General features: G+C 35.5%; 1 protein-coding gene across 2 annotated transcripts; it reads left to right on the plus strand.

Annotated features, from left to right (window-relative positions):
- On the plus strand, window positions 1–23,019 carry LOC128987895 (FGFR1 oncogene partner 2 homolog). 2 transcript variants are annotated; one of them, XM_054408978.1, is made up of 6 exons: window positions 1–202; window positions 2,667–2,801; window positions 3,622–3,729; window positions 3,960–4,103; window positions 16,383–16,508; window positions 22,083–23,019. In XM_054408978.1, the coding sequence occupies exons 2-6, from the start codon at window positions 2,667–2,669 to the stop codon at window positions 22,200–22,202; spliced, it is 633 nt and encodes a 210-aa protein (XP_054264953.1). In that variant the 5' UTR covers window positions 1–202; the 3' UTR covers window positions 22,203–23,019. The 2 variants fall into 2 exon arrangements, with proteins under 2 accessions (XP_054264953.1, XP_054264954.1); XM_054408979.1 differs by lacking the exon at window positions 1–202 and adding an exon at window positions 461–485.
- The last annotated feature ends 21 nt before the right edge of the window (window positions 23,020–23,040 follow it).

Consider the following 23,040-nt stretch of genomic DNA (forward strand, 5'->3'; position numbering starts at 1 on the left):
TCGAAATCTTTTTAAGAAGCGATCAGTTACTTTTTATATTACAGTAGTAAAATAAGTCATCGTGTATTAAAATCGGACGTGAAATCTAGTTTTTACGCAATAGAGCCCGTCGGATTTTACAATATTTTGTAGGCTGCGTTATCAATGTTATTTTGGTGACAATGAGCACTATTTTTGATAGACTAGGCCTACATTTTTAAAAGTAAGTGTCATTTTATACTAAGTAGACATAGGCGGATAGGCCTATTTACATGGATGATTACGTCAAGACAACATGTTGTCGTCTCGTCTTCAAGAATTCTTGGATTCGACTGTTCTAATCTAGCCTTTAGATTAAGCCTTTTTTACTTTGTTACCTACTTTGTATTATCGACCAATGTAAATATTTAGCCTAATTTGACAATGCCTATCTCAATGTATTTGATCAACGGCAATAAAGATTCTGATTCTGATTCTGGTTATAATTAGAATGCATCCAAGCAACAGTAAGTTAGTTTACATAGGGTCTAAATAACTTGACATCCATTTGTTTGCCAGATCTACCCTACTCCTCAGTTAGAAACATAACCCTATCATGTTTTTAAGCTAACTTACCTATGTTTTTAAGCTCTTATAGGCCTAGGCCTATTAAAAAAAACTGGTACAGTTCCGCTAGAAACCTAGCCTAGCCAACGAATTATTGTTGGATGAAATTACCTAAGAGCCTAGTAACTTAAAAGTTCTTGGATAGGGTAGGGTTAATTCAAAAAGACTCAAAACCTAGTTGGCCTAGTTTTACTTAGTTTAGGCTTAGTTAATGCTAATAAAATACAAGAAAGGTAGGCCTAGTTTATAAAAAAAAAAAAAAATGGTTTTGATAGCCAATGTGGTACTAAAGACAGCCTAGTGTAAAGTTAGTTTGTTAAAATGTTTGTTGTGGTATAAACTAGCATTAAGTTAAATACCTCCTAAGTTGCAAAAAGATATTTAATAGGAATACTTGAGGCTTATCAAAGGGTAGACTTCCGTATCTGTTGGCACAAACAACCGAATGAAAATATCGGTTATTCGATTGTTTCATTCGATAGGCCTATATCATTTGGTTACCTTAGTTAGTAGTTAACCTTAAGTTAACTACATACTAACCAAACGATATATCTAATAATCAATAGCCTATATTGATCGATATTTCATTCGGTTGTTTGTATCAATAAGTCTACCCTTACCAAATCACCTTGCCAAATATACTTAAATATTGCTTTTTTTCAAATGGCTCTGCCGTTGGAATGTATAATAAATAAATAAATAAAATGATGTCCAGGTGTCCAATAGGTATAGGCTAGATTGGAGATGAATATGCATCCATAAGAAAAGGATTTTATGACATAATTTCTAGTAGGCCTAAGTTTTTTACTCCTACTACAATTGTAGTAGGTCGTAGGCCGCGACTTGCTGGTCAGTGTAACTTACTGTATTGCTGTTTGGTTTTTTGGTCGCACAGATGCGTGTAAAAATTATTCTTTGCCCACTAATAAAGGACTTAACAGCTACTACGTTCATACTTCAAGTCTAAGAGAGGCTATGTTTTTGTTTATTGATTTGTTGACTTTTTGCAAAAAAAATCATTACAGTGCAGTTTTTAGTAAAGTTAATGAAACCCCTCCCCCATTTAATAACCGGTAAGCTCGGCTAACAGCCGGACCAAATCCTTGCGCATTAGTCTAATAGGTATAACAATTGAAGCTTAGTGTGGTGAACCAAAAGGAGGTGGTTTTGACAAACCAAAAGTTTTATTTATTTTTAGCCACATCACAATGAATTAAGTTAGGTACTGAAATACTCAAGATTAATATGCTAAAATATATGCTTCCACAACTCCAGAACGGTAAGGTTCATCAAAAGAAAACGTAGCCTGGTACGATGGGTTTGTCTGTGGGTCTAGACTATTAAAAAAAGTGTAAGTTTAGTTTAACTTTGTTAGTTCAAGATGTTTAATTATGCTTAACTTAGGCTAATACTGTTAATACTGTTCAATGAAATGGCAACCATACATAGTAGGTATTTTAAGCCAAGTATAAATGGAGATGAGTGTAGGATGAGTGGCACGATCTTGTAGTCTTGTTAGTGACTAAGGCCGACATTCCTTAGATATTTAAAGAAATATTGAAGAGCATTACATCAAGTTGTAACCATCCAAAAGTCAGTTAAACCACTAGTTGGGAAACATCAAAGTTGGGTGTGTTGCTAGCCTATTGGTTAGCGTCTAAACTTCGGTGAGAGAGGGATGGGTTAATTCCCGGCACATCCACTAAACATTTAGGTTTGGACCGCTTTCCCTTTAAAAGCGTTATTTGCCTACTCACATCGACTCCTGGTAAAAAAAAAGAAAAAAAAGCTTTCCACACATGGCGACATGGCCCATGGCAATTGTTTCCCATAGAGACTAGTACGGTAGCTCTAGTTTGTTAAATTGAGACTGTAAGGATTATTAAGGTTCTAATTTTCATAACATTTTCTTTTGTTGGTTCCAAGGGAATTTAAATCAATTTGACTAACTCCTGCTTTGCAAGTTGGTTTGTTTCCTGGCCATTTTTAGACATTTGGTATCAGAATAACTACGGTACTTTCTTAAGATAGGCTGATAATTTTATTCCATCATAATCTAAGTAAATGTTTATCATTTTTAGATGTCTTTAACAATTCAACAAATCCTGCAAGACGCCAAAAAACTGTCCAGCAAATTGAAGGAACACGATTCGGCAGCTGATGTGATCCTTTCACAGACTCAGTCTGTTTATAAAAAGATTGATGCAATGAAACAGGTACAGTATTATGCCATGAATCTTGTATTTTTATATCTATAAATTACCAATCACCAACAAAGCTTCCTACCTACCAAGGTTTATAATAGTGGTTGACCATCTTCCTACAGAAACTGTCTGTAGAATATGTTTCACATTGGCAGAATCGTAGATTTTCTCTGTCAATCATCAATATCGGCTACTACAAGACTAATCATCACATAGGGAACCGCTAGAATGTTTTGAAGTGGAAGTGAAAAACACGGTGCTGGTGTTAATTTGAACTAGCTCACTTGGCCAAAATTGGAGGTCACTGATCACCTAATTGATAATCATATTTGTTAGGCAGATAGTAGACTCCCTCTTATCCATGCATTGTTTACACCAGTCTACACTCAGCAGTAGTGACAAAACTGGAGATATTTTTGGCACAATGTTTTAACTGGAATGGAAGGAAGTGGGTGGTACTGAAACTACTTCTCTTGATGAAAAATTTGAGACCAGTAATCACATGTCTAAATACGATGCTCTCTCAAATTTCAGTAAAATATTTGGTTTAGTTTTCAAGTGATTCAGTGGACATTAGTTTAGCTGGACTCCCCTCAGTCCTGGATAAGAGGGAGTCTACAGTAGTTGCATTTTACTAGAGTTTGTAAAAAATAAAGCTTTCAAAAGCTTTATCTGGACCCTCGTCTAATTCACTGACTACCTACTAGAACATTATTACTGATTCTTTTAAACATCAAACATCAGAGGAAGCTCTCTGTTTGTGTATCTTAATAATAAGTTTATTTATAATATATTACATTTTTTGTATAAGTTACCTCATATTTTGTGACAGTACAAGGATGAGGTGGGAGAGCTGAATGAGGCTGCAAGACAACGGCCACACTCCATCCTCATTGCTGGCATCCAACAGGAGAACAGACATCTGCGGGAACTACAGCAGGTGAGCATTGCATACTTCCTACTGTGCTGTTCTAAGGGTGTCTAAATAAAATAAATACCGTGGAAATAAATCTAATTTTGCTATTAAAGTTGTCCCTTGGTAATCCAACGTACTCGGTAGTCCGATGCCCCTTAATGTTAATGCTCCCTTTATGAACTGTACTTAACGTTGAAAGTGGTTTAGGATATAGTACAGGTTACATCATTAGAATCACTGTTTATTGTTTGTAGGAGAACCGTGAGTTGCGAGCTGCATTAGAGGAACACCAGAATGCCCTGGAGCTCATCATGAGCAAGTACCGACAACAGATGACTCATCTAGTCAACATGAGTCGTCAGGACTATCAATCTCTCTACAATCAACAGTACACTCATGTGAGCAATATTTAGCAAATATTTTTGTAATGCAATGCATTTTTGGATGAAATTCAACTTTCAACTTAAATTTTAACCGCTGTCTAAAATGCTTAAAAACCTATCAGAGGGCACATTGGTTTTCAAAACGGGAGAGGGCGCACCTGGATGTTACTTCCAGGTCAATAAAAACAAACATTTATGAAGTAAAATTTTTATTTTAGTGCACAAATTAATTTTTATTATTAATTTTAAACATAAAAAATGTGTTTAGTGAGCTCTTAATTATAAAATAACTTGATTAGATTTCATAAATATAAAATTAAAGTATTATTCTATCAAATGTTCTAACATAAAAGTATATGAAGAAATCTTTTACAAGAATATATTCAAGAAGTTAATTTTAATTTTACCGCAATGTCCTATAATGTGGTTCTAGATGATAACACTCACAATACCTGATGTTTTAAGTAATTTAACATATTGGGTGTCTTAACTAAATGACTCATTACATACCTCGTTCTTGAATCTCCCTTTCAGCACTGGCTAAGAGTGTTGCAGTTCGAAATTTAACTTCTTTACTCATCATGTAAAAACTATATACCGGGTGTCGGAAAAATAACTCCCTAGTTTTGATAAACGATTGTTTATTGTGGAGAATACATATTCTTATATCTAATACATGAAATTAAAGAGGGTTTACTCAAGTTTATTTTGACATTAGTACACCTCGATATGTGACCCATTTGTAGCTCTACAGATATCTAACCGGTATTCGATCTCTCTCCAAGTGTTAGTTAACATATCAGGTGTCACTGATTCTACTGCAGCTACGATTCTTTGACGAAGATGGTCAATGTCACGTATCTTTTCTGAATAAACCAAGTTCTTAACATAACCCCACAGGAAAAAATCCAGTGGTGTTATGTCTGGGCTTCTTGGAGGCCACGCGATCGGGCCAGCTCTCCCCATCCGTCTTGCCGGGAAACGAGCGTTTAAGGCCGAGCGCACACGTTTTTTGTAATGGGGCGGCGCACCTTAATGCAACCACAGCCTTAATACAACTGACGGAGCACATACTAGACCAACTAGAAGAAGGCAGCACTTCAACAAGCCTCTTCCTAGATTTTAGTAAAGCTTTCGACTGCCTAAATCACGAACTTCTTCTACTCAAGCTGGAAACACTAGGCGTGAGAGGAAGAGCAGCAGAATGGTTTAAAAGCTACATTAGTAACCGGAAACAGATTGTGGAAATAGCCTACATAAAGAACAACACAAAGTATAAGGCCCAATCCAAAGCTGTAGACGTGCAAAGAGGAGTACCCCAAGGATCAGTACTTGGCCCAGTCCTTTTCCTCCTTCTCACGAATGACCTACCTAGTTGGATTGGGGAAGATGGACACACCACCATGTACGCAGATGACACGGTTCTCACATTTGCGGACAAAACAATGGAAAATCTGGAAGAGAAAACCAACACACAACTCCAGAGAACAAAGCAATACTGTACCTCCAACGACCTAGTTCTAAACGAAAGCAAAACCGTTCAAATGACTTTCACCACCAAACGCAACAACACAGACATTACAATACCGGGACTACAAACACAAAATACCACAAAATACCTAGGCATCATAATTGACTCCAAGCTATCATGGAAACCCCACATAGACCAGCTCTGCAAAAAGCTAAGTTCAAGTCTCTACGTTATACGTAGGATCAAGCAAGCTTGCAGCCCAGAAGTAGCCAAAGTTGCATATTTTGCTCTATTCGAGTCCCACCTCAGATATGGCATTGCGACTTGGGGTGGAACATCAAAAGGCAACCTGGAAAGAGTACTCCTGAAGCAAAAAAGAGCAATTAGATGCCTTGCCGACCTGAACTACAGAGACAGTTGCCGAGAAGCCTTCAAGAACCTTAAAATTCTCACATCAATTTCACTCTACATAAGAGAAGTCATTATCCACACCACTAAAACAGCCCAGCCAAGACACAAGAGACATACACCAGCACAACACACGACATGCCGCCAATTTTTCCCTCCCACAACACCATCTGAGTCTGTACGAGAAGGAACCATCCTACAAAGGTGCTCTGTACTTTAACAACCTACCAGAGCACCTCAAGAGAGAACAACCCAATCTGCTCAAGAAGCACCTGATAACATGGCTTATGGACCGGCCGTTCTACTCTGAGGATGAATTCTTAAACAATAAGCTACCATGAAAAAAAGAAGAAAAAGAAGAAAAAAATTCTAATTGTAATTGCAAATTACTGTAATAGTTTACGTACATACTGTAAATTTTATGTACCTGACGCATGAATGTTCTCTAGGAATATTTCAATAAAGATTTTGTCTATTGTCTATTGTCTATTGCTGGAATATTACTAGTCCTTTTTCCGCCTTGATGTCATCCACCTGTGGAAACACGTACAGTTCAAGCATTTCACAGTAGATATCGCCATTTATAGTGTTTTCACAAAAAATAAAAGGTCCAACAATTCGATCGTTCATTAAACCGCACCACACATTAACCTTAGGCGAGTCTCGTTGGTGTTGAACAATTTCTCGTGGCTTCTCAGACCCCCAAATTCGGCAGTTGTGGCGATTTACAACCCCGTTAACATGGAACGTTGACTCATCAGTGAACAAAACATTGTTCAGGTAGTTTGGATTCTCATCAATTTTGTTTAGAATGTCCACAGCAAAATCTAACCTTAAGCGTTTATCATTTGGTTTTATTTCGTGGACCAGTTGGATTTTGTACGCATGTAATTTCAGTCTTTTACGTATCACGTCGTAGACAGTAAATCTTGGTAATCCCAATTGTAGACTACGATGCATTAGTGACGTCTTAGGGCTGCGTTGGCATGAGGCTCTGATTCTCTCTACATTCTCCGCTGAAACAGATGGCCTACCCGGTCGTTTTCCTTTTAAAACACTTCCCGTCTCCTTAAATTGTTTTAACCAACTGCGAATTGATTTCGGATCAGGTGCACAGCCACCATACTCACGTCTGAAGTTAAGTTGCACAGTAGTGTAACAGATTTTGTTTCCACTAACCAAATTACGCACTGTGCTTTCTGCTGTGGAGTAGCCATTGCACTGACTGACAGTCAGACAGTCGAGTCTAGCGCTCGGCGCGGCGCGTGGTGGAACTACACGCTCAAGGTCAAACAGGTGTGCCAACCTTAATACCAACGTACGAAACTAAAACTTAAGAGCATACTCAACAGGCCCAAAGAATTATTTTTGTCCATTCTAACGAATACTGTCCTCAGAAATTTGATAAAACTAGGGAGTTATTTTTCGGACACCCGGTATTTAGTAAATAATGTCATGAATCGTAAAAAAATAATTATTTACTGTAATTATTACACTCTATAATCAACGCACACACTAAACTAGAAGTCGTACACGAAAGTTGCCTCCAGGCTGTACAAGAATGGGCAGAGCGCACACGGAAGCTACTTCCAGCCTCTTACAAGACTAACAAAACTAACAAATATAAAAATAGTAGGGGTGAGTTTTGACCTTCACTCGATTCTAGGAATGAGGTGCGTGAGGTACAGTGACACTCACACTGCCGACACCACTCAAAATAATATAATTGCGAAAAATAAAACATCCCTGGAGGTTACTTCCGTGATGCGACCTCTGGAAGGTTAAGCCACAATCTCAATTCATTACTATGCAGTGCGTCACCAAAATGGACAAAGCACAAAATATTCACATTCCTATTTTAATCATTTTTTTATGAAAGAGGAAATCAGAAACTATGTTTTGACAGATTTTACGGATACAAAACTTCAAAGTTTGCCAATTGTATGGTTTTGGAATCAGCTCATCGTTTGTCAGCTGTTGTTGTCTCCTGATAAGCGGTTGTCATTGAGTTTCTGATTTTTTTTTTTGTATCTTTGTTTGACTATTTAAAGTTGTATGTAGGCCTACTTTATTTTATGATTTTATAATCACAAAATTATTTGCTCAGTTACAATTATTGTCAGAATAAAATGGACAACTTTTGTTTGGTGTATGCATAGGGAAAGTAAATAAACCACAGGAGACCATAGCTGTACATAGTAGGAAAACTATGGAATGTTCTGTCAACATTTTGCTAAGAAATACGAGAAAGCACGCCGAGGAGCGCACACGCTTGAGATCAAACCAGTTATTGTACACTATAAACTTTGCGTCATGCACCGTCGTTGTTACTATATAGAGTACAAATCCATGACGGCTGAGACTGTGGCGTCGTTCTGTAGTCCAGCTACTTGTAGGTCTTGAATTGTGGATTTTTATGTTGATTTGTGGATCTGTGGATGCGATACTCCTTGGTGCGGATTAATGCCTGCACTAGTGAGTATTACAACTATCTACAGTAACTACTATCCTTATAATTAGACCAATTCATAAATTACAAGGCAAAACTGTGGTTCGGATTCCACTATAAACTGTATTTCCCTTAGTTGCCATTTGCTGTATGGGCTATTAATTAACTGTCCTGCCTAAGGAACATGTCAGCCAACAAGACTACAAGAGCGCGCCACTCATCCCCTACACTCATCTTCATTCATACTGGCTTAAAATACCTACCTTTTTATGTACAGTAGACCCCCTCTTAACCGAACTCGTATTAACCGTTAATCGGATTATCCGCCTTCGATCGTAAAATAATACAGTTTGTTTTAACAAGGCATTAATAAGGCATTTATTCCGTCATTCAGCACATTACAAATTAGCAATAGACATCGTCACATTTTATTTACAAGACTTCTAACGGTCTAACAATAAGAAAATGTAAAATTTAAAAACACATCTGACATGTAGGCCTACATAGAAAAAAACATTTACAATACCATGCATACACAACATTTAGTTAAATTACATCAAATCAGTCTCACGTGGGCAAGTATAAAAAAATTCACTAACATTATAAAAAGGGTTGTTTAAAAGCCATTTATGGAGCTTTTTACTAAAAACAGTTACAGACATGTTTTAGCAGACATTAGGCAGCTTGTTAAACATATTTAATCCTAGGTAGGTATGGTAATTCATAGTTTTTGAGAGTCTACATCTTTGAAGGTCCAGCTTATTTTTATTACGAGTGTTGTGGTTATGTATAAAACTTCTAGGGCGGTAATCACTTAAATTCATTTTGACATGGAGTAATACTTCTAATATATAAAGGTTGACAATGGTAAGGATTCCAGCTTGGATGAAAAGTGGTTTACAATGCTCCAGACTATAGGAATTAGTAAGTATTCTGAGCTTTCTTTTGTATAATTAATACATTATCTATACCAACTCCATTTCCCCAAACAATCAGACCATATCTCAGAATGCTTTCAAAGAAAGCAAAATAAGCCATTCTCAAAAAATCGTCTGTTACTTGGTTCAAATCAAATCAAATCTTTATTGCCAGAACATTTTACAATGCATAGCAGTGTCAACTAGTTACAATAAATATAACTATAAAACAGTCCACAGATAATCACAGACATTTTTAGTAATACTATACATGGTCATTAACATTAAGGAAAAACTCATTTATGTCATATGGACTAATACTAATCAAAAGGTGCTTAACGTTCCTCTTAAAACAGTTAAATTCTAAACATTTATAATGAGAGGGTAGAGAATTAAACAGTTTTTTTCCCATTTCAACAAAACAATTCAGAGCAATTTTTAAATTACACTGGGAAATTCTAAGTGAGTTACAGTTTCTAGTGAAATAGTTATGAACATTTTTATTTGTAGGTATAGTATGTAAATTTCTTTTAATAAACAACAGACATTCAAAAATATACATTGCAGGTACAGTGAGTATGTTGAATTTCCTAAACAATGGCTTACTGTGAGTCCTCATGTCAACATTTGCTATGACTTTAATAGCACGCTTTTGTTCAATTAGCAATTCCTTAACATTGGTGTCATTACCCCATACAATAATTCCATATGATATATAACTATGTAGGTAGGCATAGTAAACTGTAATGAGAATATCCGTTGTCACAAACGATCTTAGCCTAATCAACATAAAAGTTCCCCTAGATAATTTACTACATAACATTGTGATATGTTTATCCCATTTTACATTGCTTTGGAGAAGAATTCCTAAAAACTTAACAGAATTAATACTCTCATGGGCGTATGGCCTCAAACAAAATTCCAAGTTTTGAGTTTTCTGTTCATTAAGACAAAGTGAATTTGCAGCTGACCAGTCCTTAACAGTATCATTAACCCTGATTAGAACATTTTTTGCAAATAAGACATCATTACATTGAATTTGAACAGCCAAATCATAAGCAAACAAAAAAGAATTAACATGGTCATTATTAACAGCAACAGATAGGTCATTCACATATATAATAAAAAATACAGGACCCATAATTGAGCCCTGTGGGACACCAGTTCTTACATCTAAATAATGGGAAAAACAACCATTATAATACACTGCTTGTAGTCTCTCGGTCAAGTAAGATTTCACAAAATCAATGGCTAAGTCGTCAAAACCGTAAAATTTAAGTTTGTGCAACAAAACAGCATGTGAGATAGTGTCAAAAGCTTTTGACATGTCATAGAAGCTGCCAAATACAGTGTTCTTACCATCCAGCCCATAGATACATCTTTTAACAAATTCAGAGATGGCCATATTGGTACCTCTTTTAGGCCTAAAGCCATATTGACAGTCAGTAAATAGAAAGTTATTTTCAAAGTGTGATACAATTTGGCTATTTAGAATTATCTCAAAAACCTTGGATATGACAGGTATAATTGATACAGGTCGATAATTGTTATAATCAGACATGGAACCTTTTTTATGTAGAGGTATGACTTTAACTAGTTTTAAACAATGAGGAAAAACACCAGATTCAATACAAGAATTAAATAAATAGGCCAAAACTTCAGACACATAAGGTGCAGCAACTTTTAAAAAACTAGAATTAAGGTAATACACATCAAGACTCTTACTACTACTCAAAGAGTTAATAGCATTATAAACCTGCTCAACACTAATACACTTCCATGAAAATCTAGAAACATGAGGTATGACCTGCTTAATGTTATCTAAATAAAAGTTCATACTTCGACCAGAATCAGGAATATTATCAACAATATCTCTTACACTACTAATAAAAAAATCATTGAACCCTCCAGAGGTAAGATTTGATTTACTGTTACTACCTTTGGGTGCATCATTTCTACCAGTATTCTCTCTAACAATGGACCACATTTCCTTAGGCTTATTTTTGGTTCTTAATATTTACTAAAAGAAATATGACTCTAGATAGTTTTTTACAAACATTGTCGATGTGATCAGACCAGGATAACTTAGAGTCTATGTAAATACCTAAAAGCTTAACTGTTCTCTCATACTGAACTAGGTCTAAAGGTACATCTTTGAAGGTAACAATCAGGTTCTTGGTTTTGTTTTCATTTAAAAGCAACCCATTCACAATGAACCAGTTACAAGCCATTTCCAATGCATTACTACTGATAATACTAAGATGATTTACAGATTCATGATTATTTAACAGAGTGGTGTCGTCAGTATATATGGTTGTACAACAAGGTAAATTAGAATCAAGATCATTGATTAAAATAATAAATAAAATAGGCCCCAAAACAGATCCTTGAGGGACGCCATAGTAGTCAACACTTTAGAGAGGCTACCATTTACATCAACAACCTGTCTGCGGTTACTTAAATAAGATCTAAATATTGACAGCTCCTTACCCTGTAATCCATAAAATTCTAATTTTTTTAGTAAAACATCATGGTTGACACAGTCAAATGCTTTACTCAGATCACAAAGTGACACACTCAGATCTGAGCAGCACGGTTCTCTTCCAAGGCTTTATTTAACTGTCTGACTAAACTATCTACAGCTTTGGTGGTAACCGACCTTGCTTTGAGAGCAGCTTGGTTTAACCGCCGCTTTCTAGGAATCTCGGCATTTCCGCTCCCTCGCTCGGCTATGGAAACTGAACCATACGCTTATCTCCACAGGATATGACTAAGAATAAGTTATTTTATATTGGATCACAAAAAATTTAGCATAGCCTATTGTCAGTTTGTCATGATCGTTCGTAGCTCAAGCATATCTGATCCAATTTGTTATCTGTGCGGCAAATTTGTAACATCATAAAGTGCGTTAAGACTTTGAGAACTGATTATCTTATCGCTGGAGTAAACAAATAACGCAACTTGTAGGGATGGCAGGGAAGGGGGGGGGTTAACAACTCCAAGGTCAAGATAGTTTTTGTGCCTCGAGCCTCCAGTGAGAGGCTATAAATGACCTGTCTTGTAACAAAATGGTTGCTTGTATCTTTAATTTTGACAAAAGGTTCTGTACTGTATCACGATGTATTTGGAAAGCATCAATTAATACATTACAGTACTAAAGTTATTAAAATAGGAATTTTATTGACTCTTGCCTAGTATCATAATATTTCCACTGAAAGTAGGCCTATTTGACTTAACCGTGTTTTGTGTTTATTTGTGACTTTTCTATCAATATGAAAAAGGAGATAAAAGTAGTTTATTTTATAAATAATGCCAGTATGACTTCAAAATAATGATTATATAATTCCAAATGAATAGCCCTTCATTATGTTATGATTTTAGGGATTGCCCGTTTTAACCGACCTTTTGAGTTATCCGACCTAGATCCGGTCCCATTAGGGTCGGTTAAGAGGGGGTCTACTGTATGTCATTTCAGTTGAAAGTATTAAAAGTATAACATAACTAGCAGAGTACCCGTCCTTAGTACGGGGTTGGCATATAAGTTTAAAATGCTTATTGCAGTATACTCAAGCTTTGCGTTTGCAATGGGGGAGGACAAAGTTTGATAAAATTTGCTTCTTTAAATTGACGGTATACTATGGTATTACACATCTACCATAGCCATAATGTTTTACTACTTAACCTAAACTAAAGAAAATAAACTATTAAAAATTCGCAAAATATCACAAATAATTCATGATGTTAAAAACATAAACATAACTGTAGGCCTAAACAATCCTACTTTGACAGTTCTCATTGCGTATCACAGTTTTTTTGTTATCAAAGCTTTTGTATATCAAAGAACCAACTTTTTTTAGTTGAAACAGCTGACTAAATTCTTTAATTCCCTTTAAATATGAATACTCATAAGGTTAACATGGGGAACTAACTACAGAGCCACTGGGGCGGAGCCCAAAAGGATTTTTGAGATAAGAATATTCCTATATGTTAATCGGGAATGTGAGCTATCATCATGCCAAATTTAAGCCCAATCCGTCCAGTGGTTTATGCGTGATTGAACTTCAAAACAAACACACAAACTTTCACATTTATAATATTAGTAAGATTATCACAAGTGTTATGCACTTGAAACCCTGGAATCAAGAAAACCCTAAGCTGCGTTTACGCAAGGCCAGTAGGCAGGCAGGTTATCCAGGGACCGTGCTGGTCTAGTGGTAGAACCTCAGTCCTTGAGGTCCTGAGTTCGAATCCCGCTAATCACCAATGTATCTTACCTAAGTAGTAGTGCCACAATCTCTAGGCCTAGCCGGAAGTAATGTGATAAAACTTCCTGGGCCAGGGCTTGGTTAAAAAAGCAGGGTAAAAGTGATAAAGTTCAAAGTTAAAAAGTGGGAATAAAACAGAAAATTATCCATGCCATGATTGAAACAGTTGTTCACGGGACACTCTCGTGATCACTTTTCTAATTTTGGTTTCGAGTTTTGTCTTAGATACAGCGCTAATTATCCAATGTACCCTACACTAAGTAAAACAACGAATAATCAAACTAACGACTACCACACTCGCAATTTGCCTGATGCCTCATCGCATAGTCGTCATCGCCAAAACGTCACTGCAAATAGGCCTATCCTGTCCTGTTGGTATTAAAATACTGGTACCGTACACACATTTCAAAGTTTATTGTCGGTACCGATACTTACTCGGTCCTAACAACCCATGGTGCTGATAATTGCAAAGAGGTATGAACACATTGCTAATCATCTATATACTAGTGAACCTGTGCGGCTCAATGCGCCGCAAAATAACATATGAATTTAGAAAACAAATTCATCTTATCATATATTGACTCGAAGTCGAAAATTAAATTCAATAATAATGAAGCCTTGGAAGGGAAGCTGTCCAGCCATTTTCTAGCTGTATGTGTATTATATTTAGTAAATTAATAAGTGTTCAAGTTCAAGTATGTTATAGGCAGCGAGCAAGGTTATAGGGTAGTTATGTTTTAAAGATTTTATAACACATTTAACAAAACATTTTATCATATCAATCCAATAGGCCTATGTAGCATATTTTGAGGGTCATAAAAATGCTGCTTGAAGAAAACACACTTTTAAAAATAAACACTAAAAAAAATATTTTTATCACAAAAGCATTTCCATGAATACTACGAATTTAGCCTTAAAGTTACCTTCAGGAAGATTACCTTGGTCAGAGTTTTCCGTAACGAATATGCTTATCCTATTAATAGATGTAGCCTACTTAAAACGACATATAATATAGTTGCTCATGACTGAATGGTCTGGGTAAGAACAGCGCTGCAAATGCCAAAGGTAACAGAAATTAGCATCTTTCCATTTTAAAATGTAAGTTTGTTTCAGACGGGTAAATTTTTATCCTTGAAATCAAAATATGTCCCCACTCACTTGTTCCAGTTAAGACTTTACATTCTATTAAGTTGTTAACCATTCTGATCACAAAGCCTTGTGCCATTAATAAGACCCTTTTTGATGTATTAATATTCCTCATCAATAAAACCACTGCCCCCTTTTATTAGTCTAATCTGTGTCTTGGCAATCCACTTAACTGGGTGTCTGCGCCTTCGTCTGTTTCAAGGACCCACTCTTCTTTCCCTTGGTAAACTGACAATTAATTTCCTGACTTGTCAAGTTCATGTAGTAATTCATTAATACTGTTAGTTTATAAAGAAAATTTGAAAAAAAGTTACTTGGCTTGGCGCGTTCATAACTGCAAACTCAAAATACACCCACAAGTAAAAAAGAATCAAGATATTGGTTAAACAACTATGTTTGTGTAATAACATTGTTCACATGAAGTAGATGATTTGTTTGATTTGTCGATCAGCTGTTTAGTTTCAAATGAATTAATAATGTCAAAGATTTGTGATTTAAATACATAAATTATTATAGTAAAGTTTTTAAATCATGGTACCTAACTTATTCTCCACTAAATTTTACTATTCCCAGCATTAAAATAAAGTAGTAAGATCCATTATGGGTAAACTTTAAGGTACACAATCCTTGATTGAAATGTAGTAGGTATACATTAAGAGTCATAATACACAGCAATTATTATGTAGTAGCCTTTGACTATTTTCAAGTAACAAACATATGTTTCTGTAAATAAAAATTATCTCCCATGTTATCCTTATGGAGAAATACGAAACTTTAAAGGACTCCAGGGCCTCAATCTCTCATTATTTCCCTAAAAAGAAAGTTTCCTGCACAACTTCACGTTACCCTCTTTCCAATGACACCAAAAACATGTCAATCGGTCCAGTAGTTTCGGAGGAGTAATTGTCACAAAAATCGTGCTTGCGTATTAAATAAGTAATAGATATAAAAGGCAAAGCCCTCACTGACTGACTCACTCATCACTAATTCTCCCACTTCCCATTTACCTAGGAGGCTGAAATTTGGTACACTGATTCTTTAGGCATTAAATAGGAAAACTAAGTTGTTTTCATTCTTATCGGACTCTCGGGCTCCGCCCCAGTGGCTCTGGAGTTTCCCATGTTAACCTTATGAGTACTAATATTTAAATGGAATTAATGAATCTTAACAGCTGTTTCAATTAAACAAGTTGGTTCTGTTCTATGATGTGCAATAGCATTAACGTTACAAGGATTACCAACAGGGTGCAGCACTATTATTTTTTTTAATTTATGACAACAGCTAATTTTTAACCAAAAGGTGAGTGAGCGTAGCGAACGAACTTCAACCTGGAGGTGAGTTAGCGTAGCAAACGAGCTAACTTGAAGGCAAGTGAGCGCAGCGAACAAGCTCCAACCTAAAGGTGAGTGAGCGTAGCGAACGAACTTCAACCAGGACGTGATTGAGCCATGCGAACGAACTCACTTATGAAGTAAAACGGGGCAAAGCCCGCGGGTACAGCTAGTAATCATATAAAATGATAGGTGAGCGAGATAAGTTTTTAAATATTTTTCTTTGGCTCTCTGGGGATTTTTCTCGGGCCCTTATAGCCCCTATTGGGATAATTTTACCTTATTAATGTGCAAGTATGTTGTTTAGGTGATTGAAAAACAAGCTGACAAAATTAGTGAGATGGCTGCTGTTATGAAGATGGCTGCTAGGGTTGACGATGACAACGGGGATAAAGATGAGGCAAAGATTGTCCAGTTGACAACAGAAAACAAGGTTCGTATCGTTTTAGTGAATTTATAATGATTTTACCACTAAAATAAAATTTAAATTAAGGTTTCATGAGCGGATGTGAAGTTACTGCCACAAAGCTTGCTTTGCTTGTATACCATTACTCGTGTCTGTATGATCAAAGCTGTCTCCTGCCCTTCGCCGAACTGTGACTGGCCTGGGCCATAAACTAAAACTATAGTCACCTTTTAAGTTAGCCTTCCCACCAGCTTTACCCAGCTTTACCACCGTTTTACCCAACTCATGATTTCAAAAATTTATAAACAAATTTAGAAGTATGTAAGAATATAAATTGGTTTAAATACCTGCTTCTAGTAATCCAATAGTCACATAAAAAAGGTACATTTACAACGATAATACGGATTAATGGTAACTTAGGATAATGCGTCGCGACCGGGTGAATGTAGCGTCTAGACTGCCGGTCAACGTGTTCGGTCGGCGCTGTGACGTCACTCCTTTGTTCTTGTTATCAGTCAGCTGTCCCTATTCATTCCCGACTCTCTCTCAAGTACCTTAATTGCCGTGTCGTAAATATAATTAGATTGGAAAGATAGTTTATCATTTAGAATATTTTGTTTGTCAAATTTTACAGCTCTGTATATTTCAAATTCTTCCAGTGTATTTTTGTTGAAATGGTCGTTGGATAAATGCAATACGGTCATATTTCTGTCAATATTTGTGTAGTTATGATTATCAGAAACTAAATGTTCGGCAAAGGTTGAGGTTTGAGCGGATGTTGTTTTCCTTGGAAGATGTTCTTTAAATCTCTTCTTGAAAGAACGAGCTGTCTGCCCGATATAATATTTAGGGCAGTCGTCGCAACTGATTTTATAGACGCCAGTCTTGTCAAAAATCTGAGTACTCGTTTGGGGTCGATCTTTCAGTAAAGTTCCAAGTTTGTTAGCTGTTTTGAAGGACACAGTGACGTTATTTTTGGCCATGATGTTTTTAAATTTGTTGCTTAGGGATGAACCGTATTCCGTTGAGATGTACGTCTTCTTATCTTTTGTTTTGGAGGTTTTTTGTTTATATTTACGAATCAGTTTATCAATGAGGATGCTTTGATAACCATTAGCGACGGCAATGTGTTTAAGGATATTTATTTCGTCATTGTAATCAGATTGACTCATTGGTACGGATAACAATCTGTTTACGAAGCTATTGTAGGCTGCTAGTTTTTGTTAATGAGGGTGATGAGAGTCTGCGTGGATGGTTTGGTCTGTGATGGTTGGTTTTCGGTATATTTTGAACGTGAAAGCAGAATCATGTTTTGTTATAGTTATATCCAGAAAATTCAGGCTGTTGTTAATCTCCTCTTCAAAAGTGAATTTCATATTTTTATGTACGTTGCAAAGATGGTTGTTCAACAATGCAAGTTGTCTGCTATTGCCATTAAATAGAACAATGGTATCATCTATGTATCTGTAATAAAAAACTATTTTTCCTTTGTAGCGGTTATTATCTGAGAACAGATATTCGTTTTCAAAGTGGTTTAGGAATATTTCTCAAATTTTCCCTAGAGATTAAGGGACAAACAGTTAGGCTACCTAACATCAGTGAAAGAGTATAGCACTTTTTTAAATTTTAGAAGGCTAGATTTACAAAACAAAACATTTGATTACATTTCGTAATCGTTAAACCTAATGGGTTTCCTAAGAGGTCTACCATACCTGGAAGTAGGTTCATCAGTTGTATTTTCAATATCTCCATTCATTGAAGGCATTTGTTCAATAGGCTTAATTGGACTATTTACAATTGACTCATTGTGTTGCTGTGACACACTTTTACTGGACATCGGAGTGGAATGCCTAATCCTAATTGGTGATTCAACACAGACATTTGATTGGTCATGATTGTCACTATACCAATTACTTTGACCATCTGAAGGTCTTAACCTGAGATGAAATGTATTACGCGTAACAACTCTTCCACTCAGGGCCTGATTAAGGGTCTAGCCGCCAGTAGGCTGACGTTTTTCGCGCCCCCTCCTCCCTTCCACTACCCCTCCTCCCTCCCACTACCCCTCCTCTCCGCTACCACTTTCAAAATTTCTAAGAACGAATACTAATACTGAATTTAAGATTTAAAATGGTCAAAGGCATTATACTAATATTCAGTTTATTTAAAAACAAAATAAAACTTATCATAAATAATTAATGCATGGTTTGATTAGGAACTTTTAAAATAGTAACAAATTGGTTGTTCAAGGAATGTAAAACTTTTTTATTTAAAATAATGTATTATTTTACTTTTTTTTATACATATGATTGTATTAAATCAAAAGTAGACCTAACCTAAAATATCAACAAACCAAACAATAATATGCGTACTTTCTAAATTAACTCTGTTAATCACCTAGGCCTAAACCAATTGTATTAGGACCTTTAGATGGAATTACTTAGTTTACAACATTTATCTGCTACAAAAAGTATCGTTAAATGTTTTTACAAATCAATTATTACTATATTTAGCTGTAACCCACGGGCTTCACCCCGTTTGACTTCATAAGTATTAATAAAACTATTGATTGGTTAAGTTAAGCTGAAATAAAGAAATAAGTACAGCTGAGATATTTTTTAACATTAGGTATATGGAAAGTTCCCTTTAGAAAGGAATTAAGACCTTAAAGGGCAATTTATGAAATAATGGATAGTTTTGCTCAAGGTTTCTCGTCATTACGAATATTTTAAGTATATGGTTTATGGAGGTGTGACTTGTAGTTTTCTCAAAAGTTCATGGGTACTTTGGGCTTTATATATGGATATAATGATTATGAAAATCGGCCGAACGCACCCTTCCCCACCTCCTTCCCTATCTGCGCGAATCCTTTTTTTGGAACAAAACATTTTTCACGCCCCCAGTCCCAACTTTAAGTCTTGGCTGTCTGGCGCCCCCCCTAAAACACTAGGCTGACTGGCGCCCTAGGCTCCAGCCTAATTAGCCTAATGGGTAATCAGGCCCTTCTTCCACTTCGAAATAGTTTTACAACATATGACCTTGCGTTAGCTGTATAGCCTACTACAACACCAGGTTCCCAAATCCTTGAGTGAACATTGTACACAAATACTTTGTCTTGTGGTTTAAAGTACCGTCTAGGACAAGTACTTCTGTTGTAATTTGTAGCAGACAATTCCTGCTGTTTAGAAAGAAGCCTACTTACTAGACTAGGATCATGTACCTGCGATTTTAACAAGTTAGCAGAAACTGGGACTCTACTTTGATTTACTCTATTGATTTACGACTCATTAGTAATTGAGCCGGAGATAAATCACCTACTACAGATGTGCTGTGGAACTCCAACAAGGCTAAATTTATATCCTTGTTTTCATCACAACATTTCTTGAGAATTTTCTTAAAAGTTTGGACGTTCTCTAAACTTGGCCATTTGATCTATGGTATAAGGGGCTTGAATTGACAATCTCAAAATTCCATTCAGCTGCAAAAGTTTTAACTTGATAAGACCCAAACGGATTATTATCAGCAATTCCTTTAGAGGGAATACCATAAATTGCAAACAATTTTTTCAGTTCCCGTATCACATCTGTACTAGTTTTAGATGTTAGCGGTAAACAATCCAAGCATTTACTTTAAGTAGTCATTAAGTACAATTTATTAAGTAGTCTACCACTATAAGGTAGATTTTACCCCCATACTCAGCAATATCCATACCAATTTTATTATATGGTAAAACAGGAATTTCATGTGACCTTAAGGGTTCTTAAGCATTTGCATTCATGTACGTTTGACACAAAGAACAACGGAACAACTTGAAACAAAATTATCAATGTTAACTGACACACCTGGTCAGTAGATGAGCTGTCTCGCCCTAGCTTTAGTCCTCTGACAACCTAGATGGATTTCATGTAACAAAATAAGCATTGATTTCCTTAGGCTAACCGGAACAACTAGTAAGTCATCTAAAAACACAAGATCATTAGAGACATACGAGCTATTATGTTTACCGTAATATATTTTGACACAATCGGGTACACTCTTTTTGTTATTAGGCCAACCATTTTGGAAATAACCTTTAACCAACTTTAGGGCAGGGTCATTTTAGCCCAGTCACTTTAGGTAAGAACCTAGACATGAAAGATGTAAAGCTGATTTTTTGCATGGTGATAGTATATAATAGGAAGGGTGTTTTCTGAAAGTTTCCCGAATTTCCCCCCCCCCCTTGCTTCCCCTTAAACCCCCCCTCCCCCCAAACACCAGGTTGAAAGTGTAGTGTTTTACTAAATCACCTAGGCTATATCTTTTGATGTAAATGAGCTATCAGCATAATTGTTTTTTCTTTGAACTCCCCGTTAAATGTCCTTTGGTAAAATAACCTTACATGTAGCATTATCTCTATTGGATGGGGTTTTATATGTGATACATAATAAATATTATTTTATACAAAACGTGAAGTTTTAGAATAGGCCAATCCCTGGTTTTGCAGTAGGTCGTACGGCAATGTGTTTGAAACAAAACTTTTTAACCTATTTTATGAGCTTTCCAAAAATGTATAACAATATATATTTTAATTTTAATTGTTACCGAATGAAGCCATTTAAATCCATGCTTCAAACACCCACAAAGCGCACTTAGCGCATCATTACAACTTGTCCAGTAAATATTACTATCTATTATATATACAGTATAATTCAGGTTTAAAAATCTTTGTACAACTAAATCTAGAGTTCTATTGGACCGATTGTAATAATTATTGTGTCATTGGAAAGCTTAATTCGTTTAGATTTGCAAATAATTATGAAAGTTTGTTTTGTTATGATTTATGGTGAAAAATAAAAAAAATGTTTTCCATAAGAAATACATTGAAAACGGGTTTTTTCACACTTCATTTGGGTGCGACTTTTGGCTGCTTATTTTGAGTATTTCCAAGAAGTGCATGGTACCAATTTGTAGGAAATTTTATTCTCTTTCAGAATATCACCTTCCACTTTGGTCGATTTCCTCAACATTTAAAAGTTATTTACAAAAAAGCTAAGCAACCTCTGAATTTATAGTAATGATAAAATACTGAATAAGGGATGTTTTTGTTTAACTTTGTGAAAATCACACTTTCATAATTATTTGCAAATCTACATGAATTAGGCTTTCCAATGACCCATTAATTTAAAAAATCGGTCCAGTAGAAGTTTAGATTTAGTTGTACAAAGTTATGTCCCCAACTTTTTTGAACACCCTGAATTTTATCTTGGTAGCCTAATAGTTATAGTGCTCGTCTTTAAATATAAATGACGTTGGTTCAATTTGACGAGAGATCAATTAATTGTAGACCCAGATGTAACTTGCCATTGAGCTGTCAATAAATTATGCTAAAGTATCATATCAAAAAAAGGTCAATTTTAAAGACTAACAAGACGGGGATTTGGACCAATCTTTTACTTAAGTGTAAAAAGAAATGCCACTGGCTAAGAGACACAAATTTAATAAGCTCTTAATTATTTGTGCTGGATTATTGATAATGAATTAACTTTTAACGCTGGAATCCAATATAATCTCTGAACTATGAGGTTTGTTGGTTAAGGTTTTGATAATAAAAAACTTTTTTAGGGTCTAAGAGAGCTTCTTGACATCTCAGTGAAATTTGGTTCAACGGCAAATGAAGAAGAAAGAGAAGAAGAAGAACCCCTAGACACAGGAACTATAAAACTAAAGCATGAAAAAACATAAAAAGACATCATTAAACAGAAAAGACAATGTTTACAAAGAAGTGGGGGAAATGTGTAAAGTTAATAATAATAAACATTGGCCATCTTTTAATACCTTCAAGAGATTAGATCATTTTGGTGGGGTGTGTATAACCATCGACTTAATATATTAAAGTGTAGGTGTATCCATAGTCAAGAGTTTAACCAAGGCTCATATGAAAAATAACAAATGTTTAACAACCTAAAAACACAAAAACTCAGTTTTAACGAGGTAAAATTTTATTGTTAGTTTTGTACTTTTTACACTGCTAATCGTTTAAAATGTTAGTAAATATTGTAACAAAAAAATTTTAGTTGCTTAAAATCTCTTGTGTTTGTAAAGTATTTCTTGTGCAGTTTTGTGTGTAACATGACTGAGAATGTTGACTGGTAACCTTTTGTAAGAATTTCCTTTGTTATAAATCAATAATGTTAATCACAAAAATGATATTGTTAAGGTATATATCGCCGTTTGCAAGAAGAAAGGGCGTAAGTTCATCTAGGCTTATCATATGAACTTACGCCCCCTCATCTTGCAAACATAGATACTCGATATGTTTGTACTAGCTGCTATAGTTCAGTTGTTGTACTTGCAAGTTGTTTGTACCCATGCTTTGCAACGGAAAGAGGATGCAAAAGAGAATAATGTGGTTCTTAGATCTGCTGTATGAAATAGATTACACATCCATTATTCATTTTAGAAACAGAACTTTTGATTTAATTTGAAAAGATTAAATTATTTAATAGTGTAGGCCTACTAAACTTAAAACCCCTACCTGTACTTAAAGTCAATAAATCCTAAAGAATTTTAACATCATAGC

This window comes from Macrosteles quadrilineatus, unplaced genomic scaffold (assembly GCF_028750875.1).
Source record: "Macrosteles quadrilineatus isolate MER2022 unplaced genomic scaffold, UCM_ALF_1.0 Scaffold_2__2_contigs__length_208266976, whole genome shotgun sequence".
Taxonomy (NCBI): domain Eukaryota; kingdom Metazoa; phylum Arthropoda; class Insecta; order Hemiptera; family Cicadellidae; genus Macrosteles; species Macrosteles quadrilineatus.

What these genes read in the sequence shown, in the direction of transcription:
- LOC128987895 (XM_054408978.1), top strand. Translation starts at nt 2,667, where the DNA reads ATGTCTTTAACAATTCAACAAATCCTGCAAGACGCCAAAAAACTGTCC. An exon ending in ATCTGCGGGAACTACAGCAG is followed by an intron (nt 3,730 to 3,959) that starts GTGAGCATTGCA and finishes TATTGTTTGTAG; the next exon opens with GAGAACCGTGAGTTGCGAGC. An exon ending in ACAATCAACAGTACACTCAT is followed by an intron (nt 4,104 to 16,382) that starts GTGAGCAATATT and finishes TATGTTGTTTAG; the next exon opens with GTGATTGAAAAACAAGCTGA.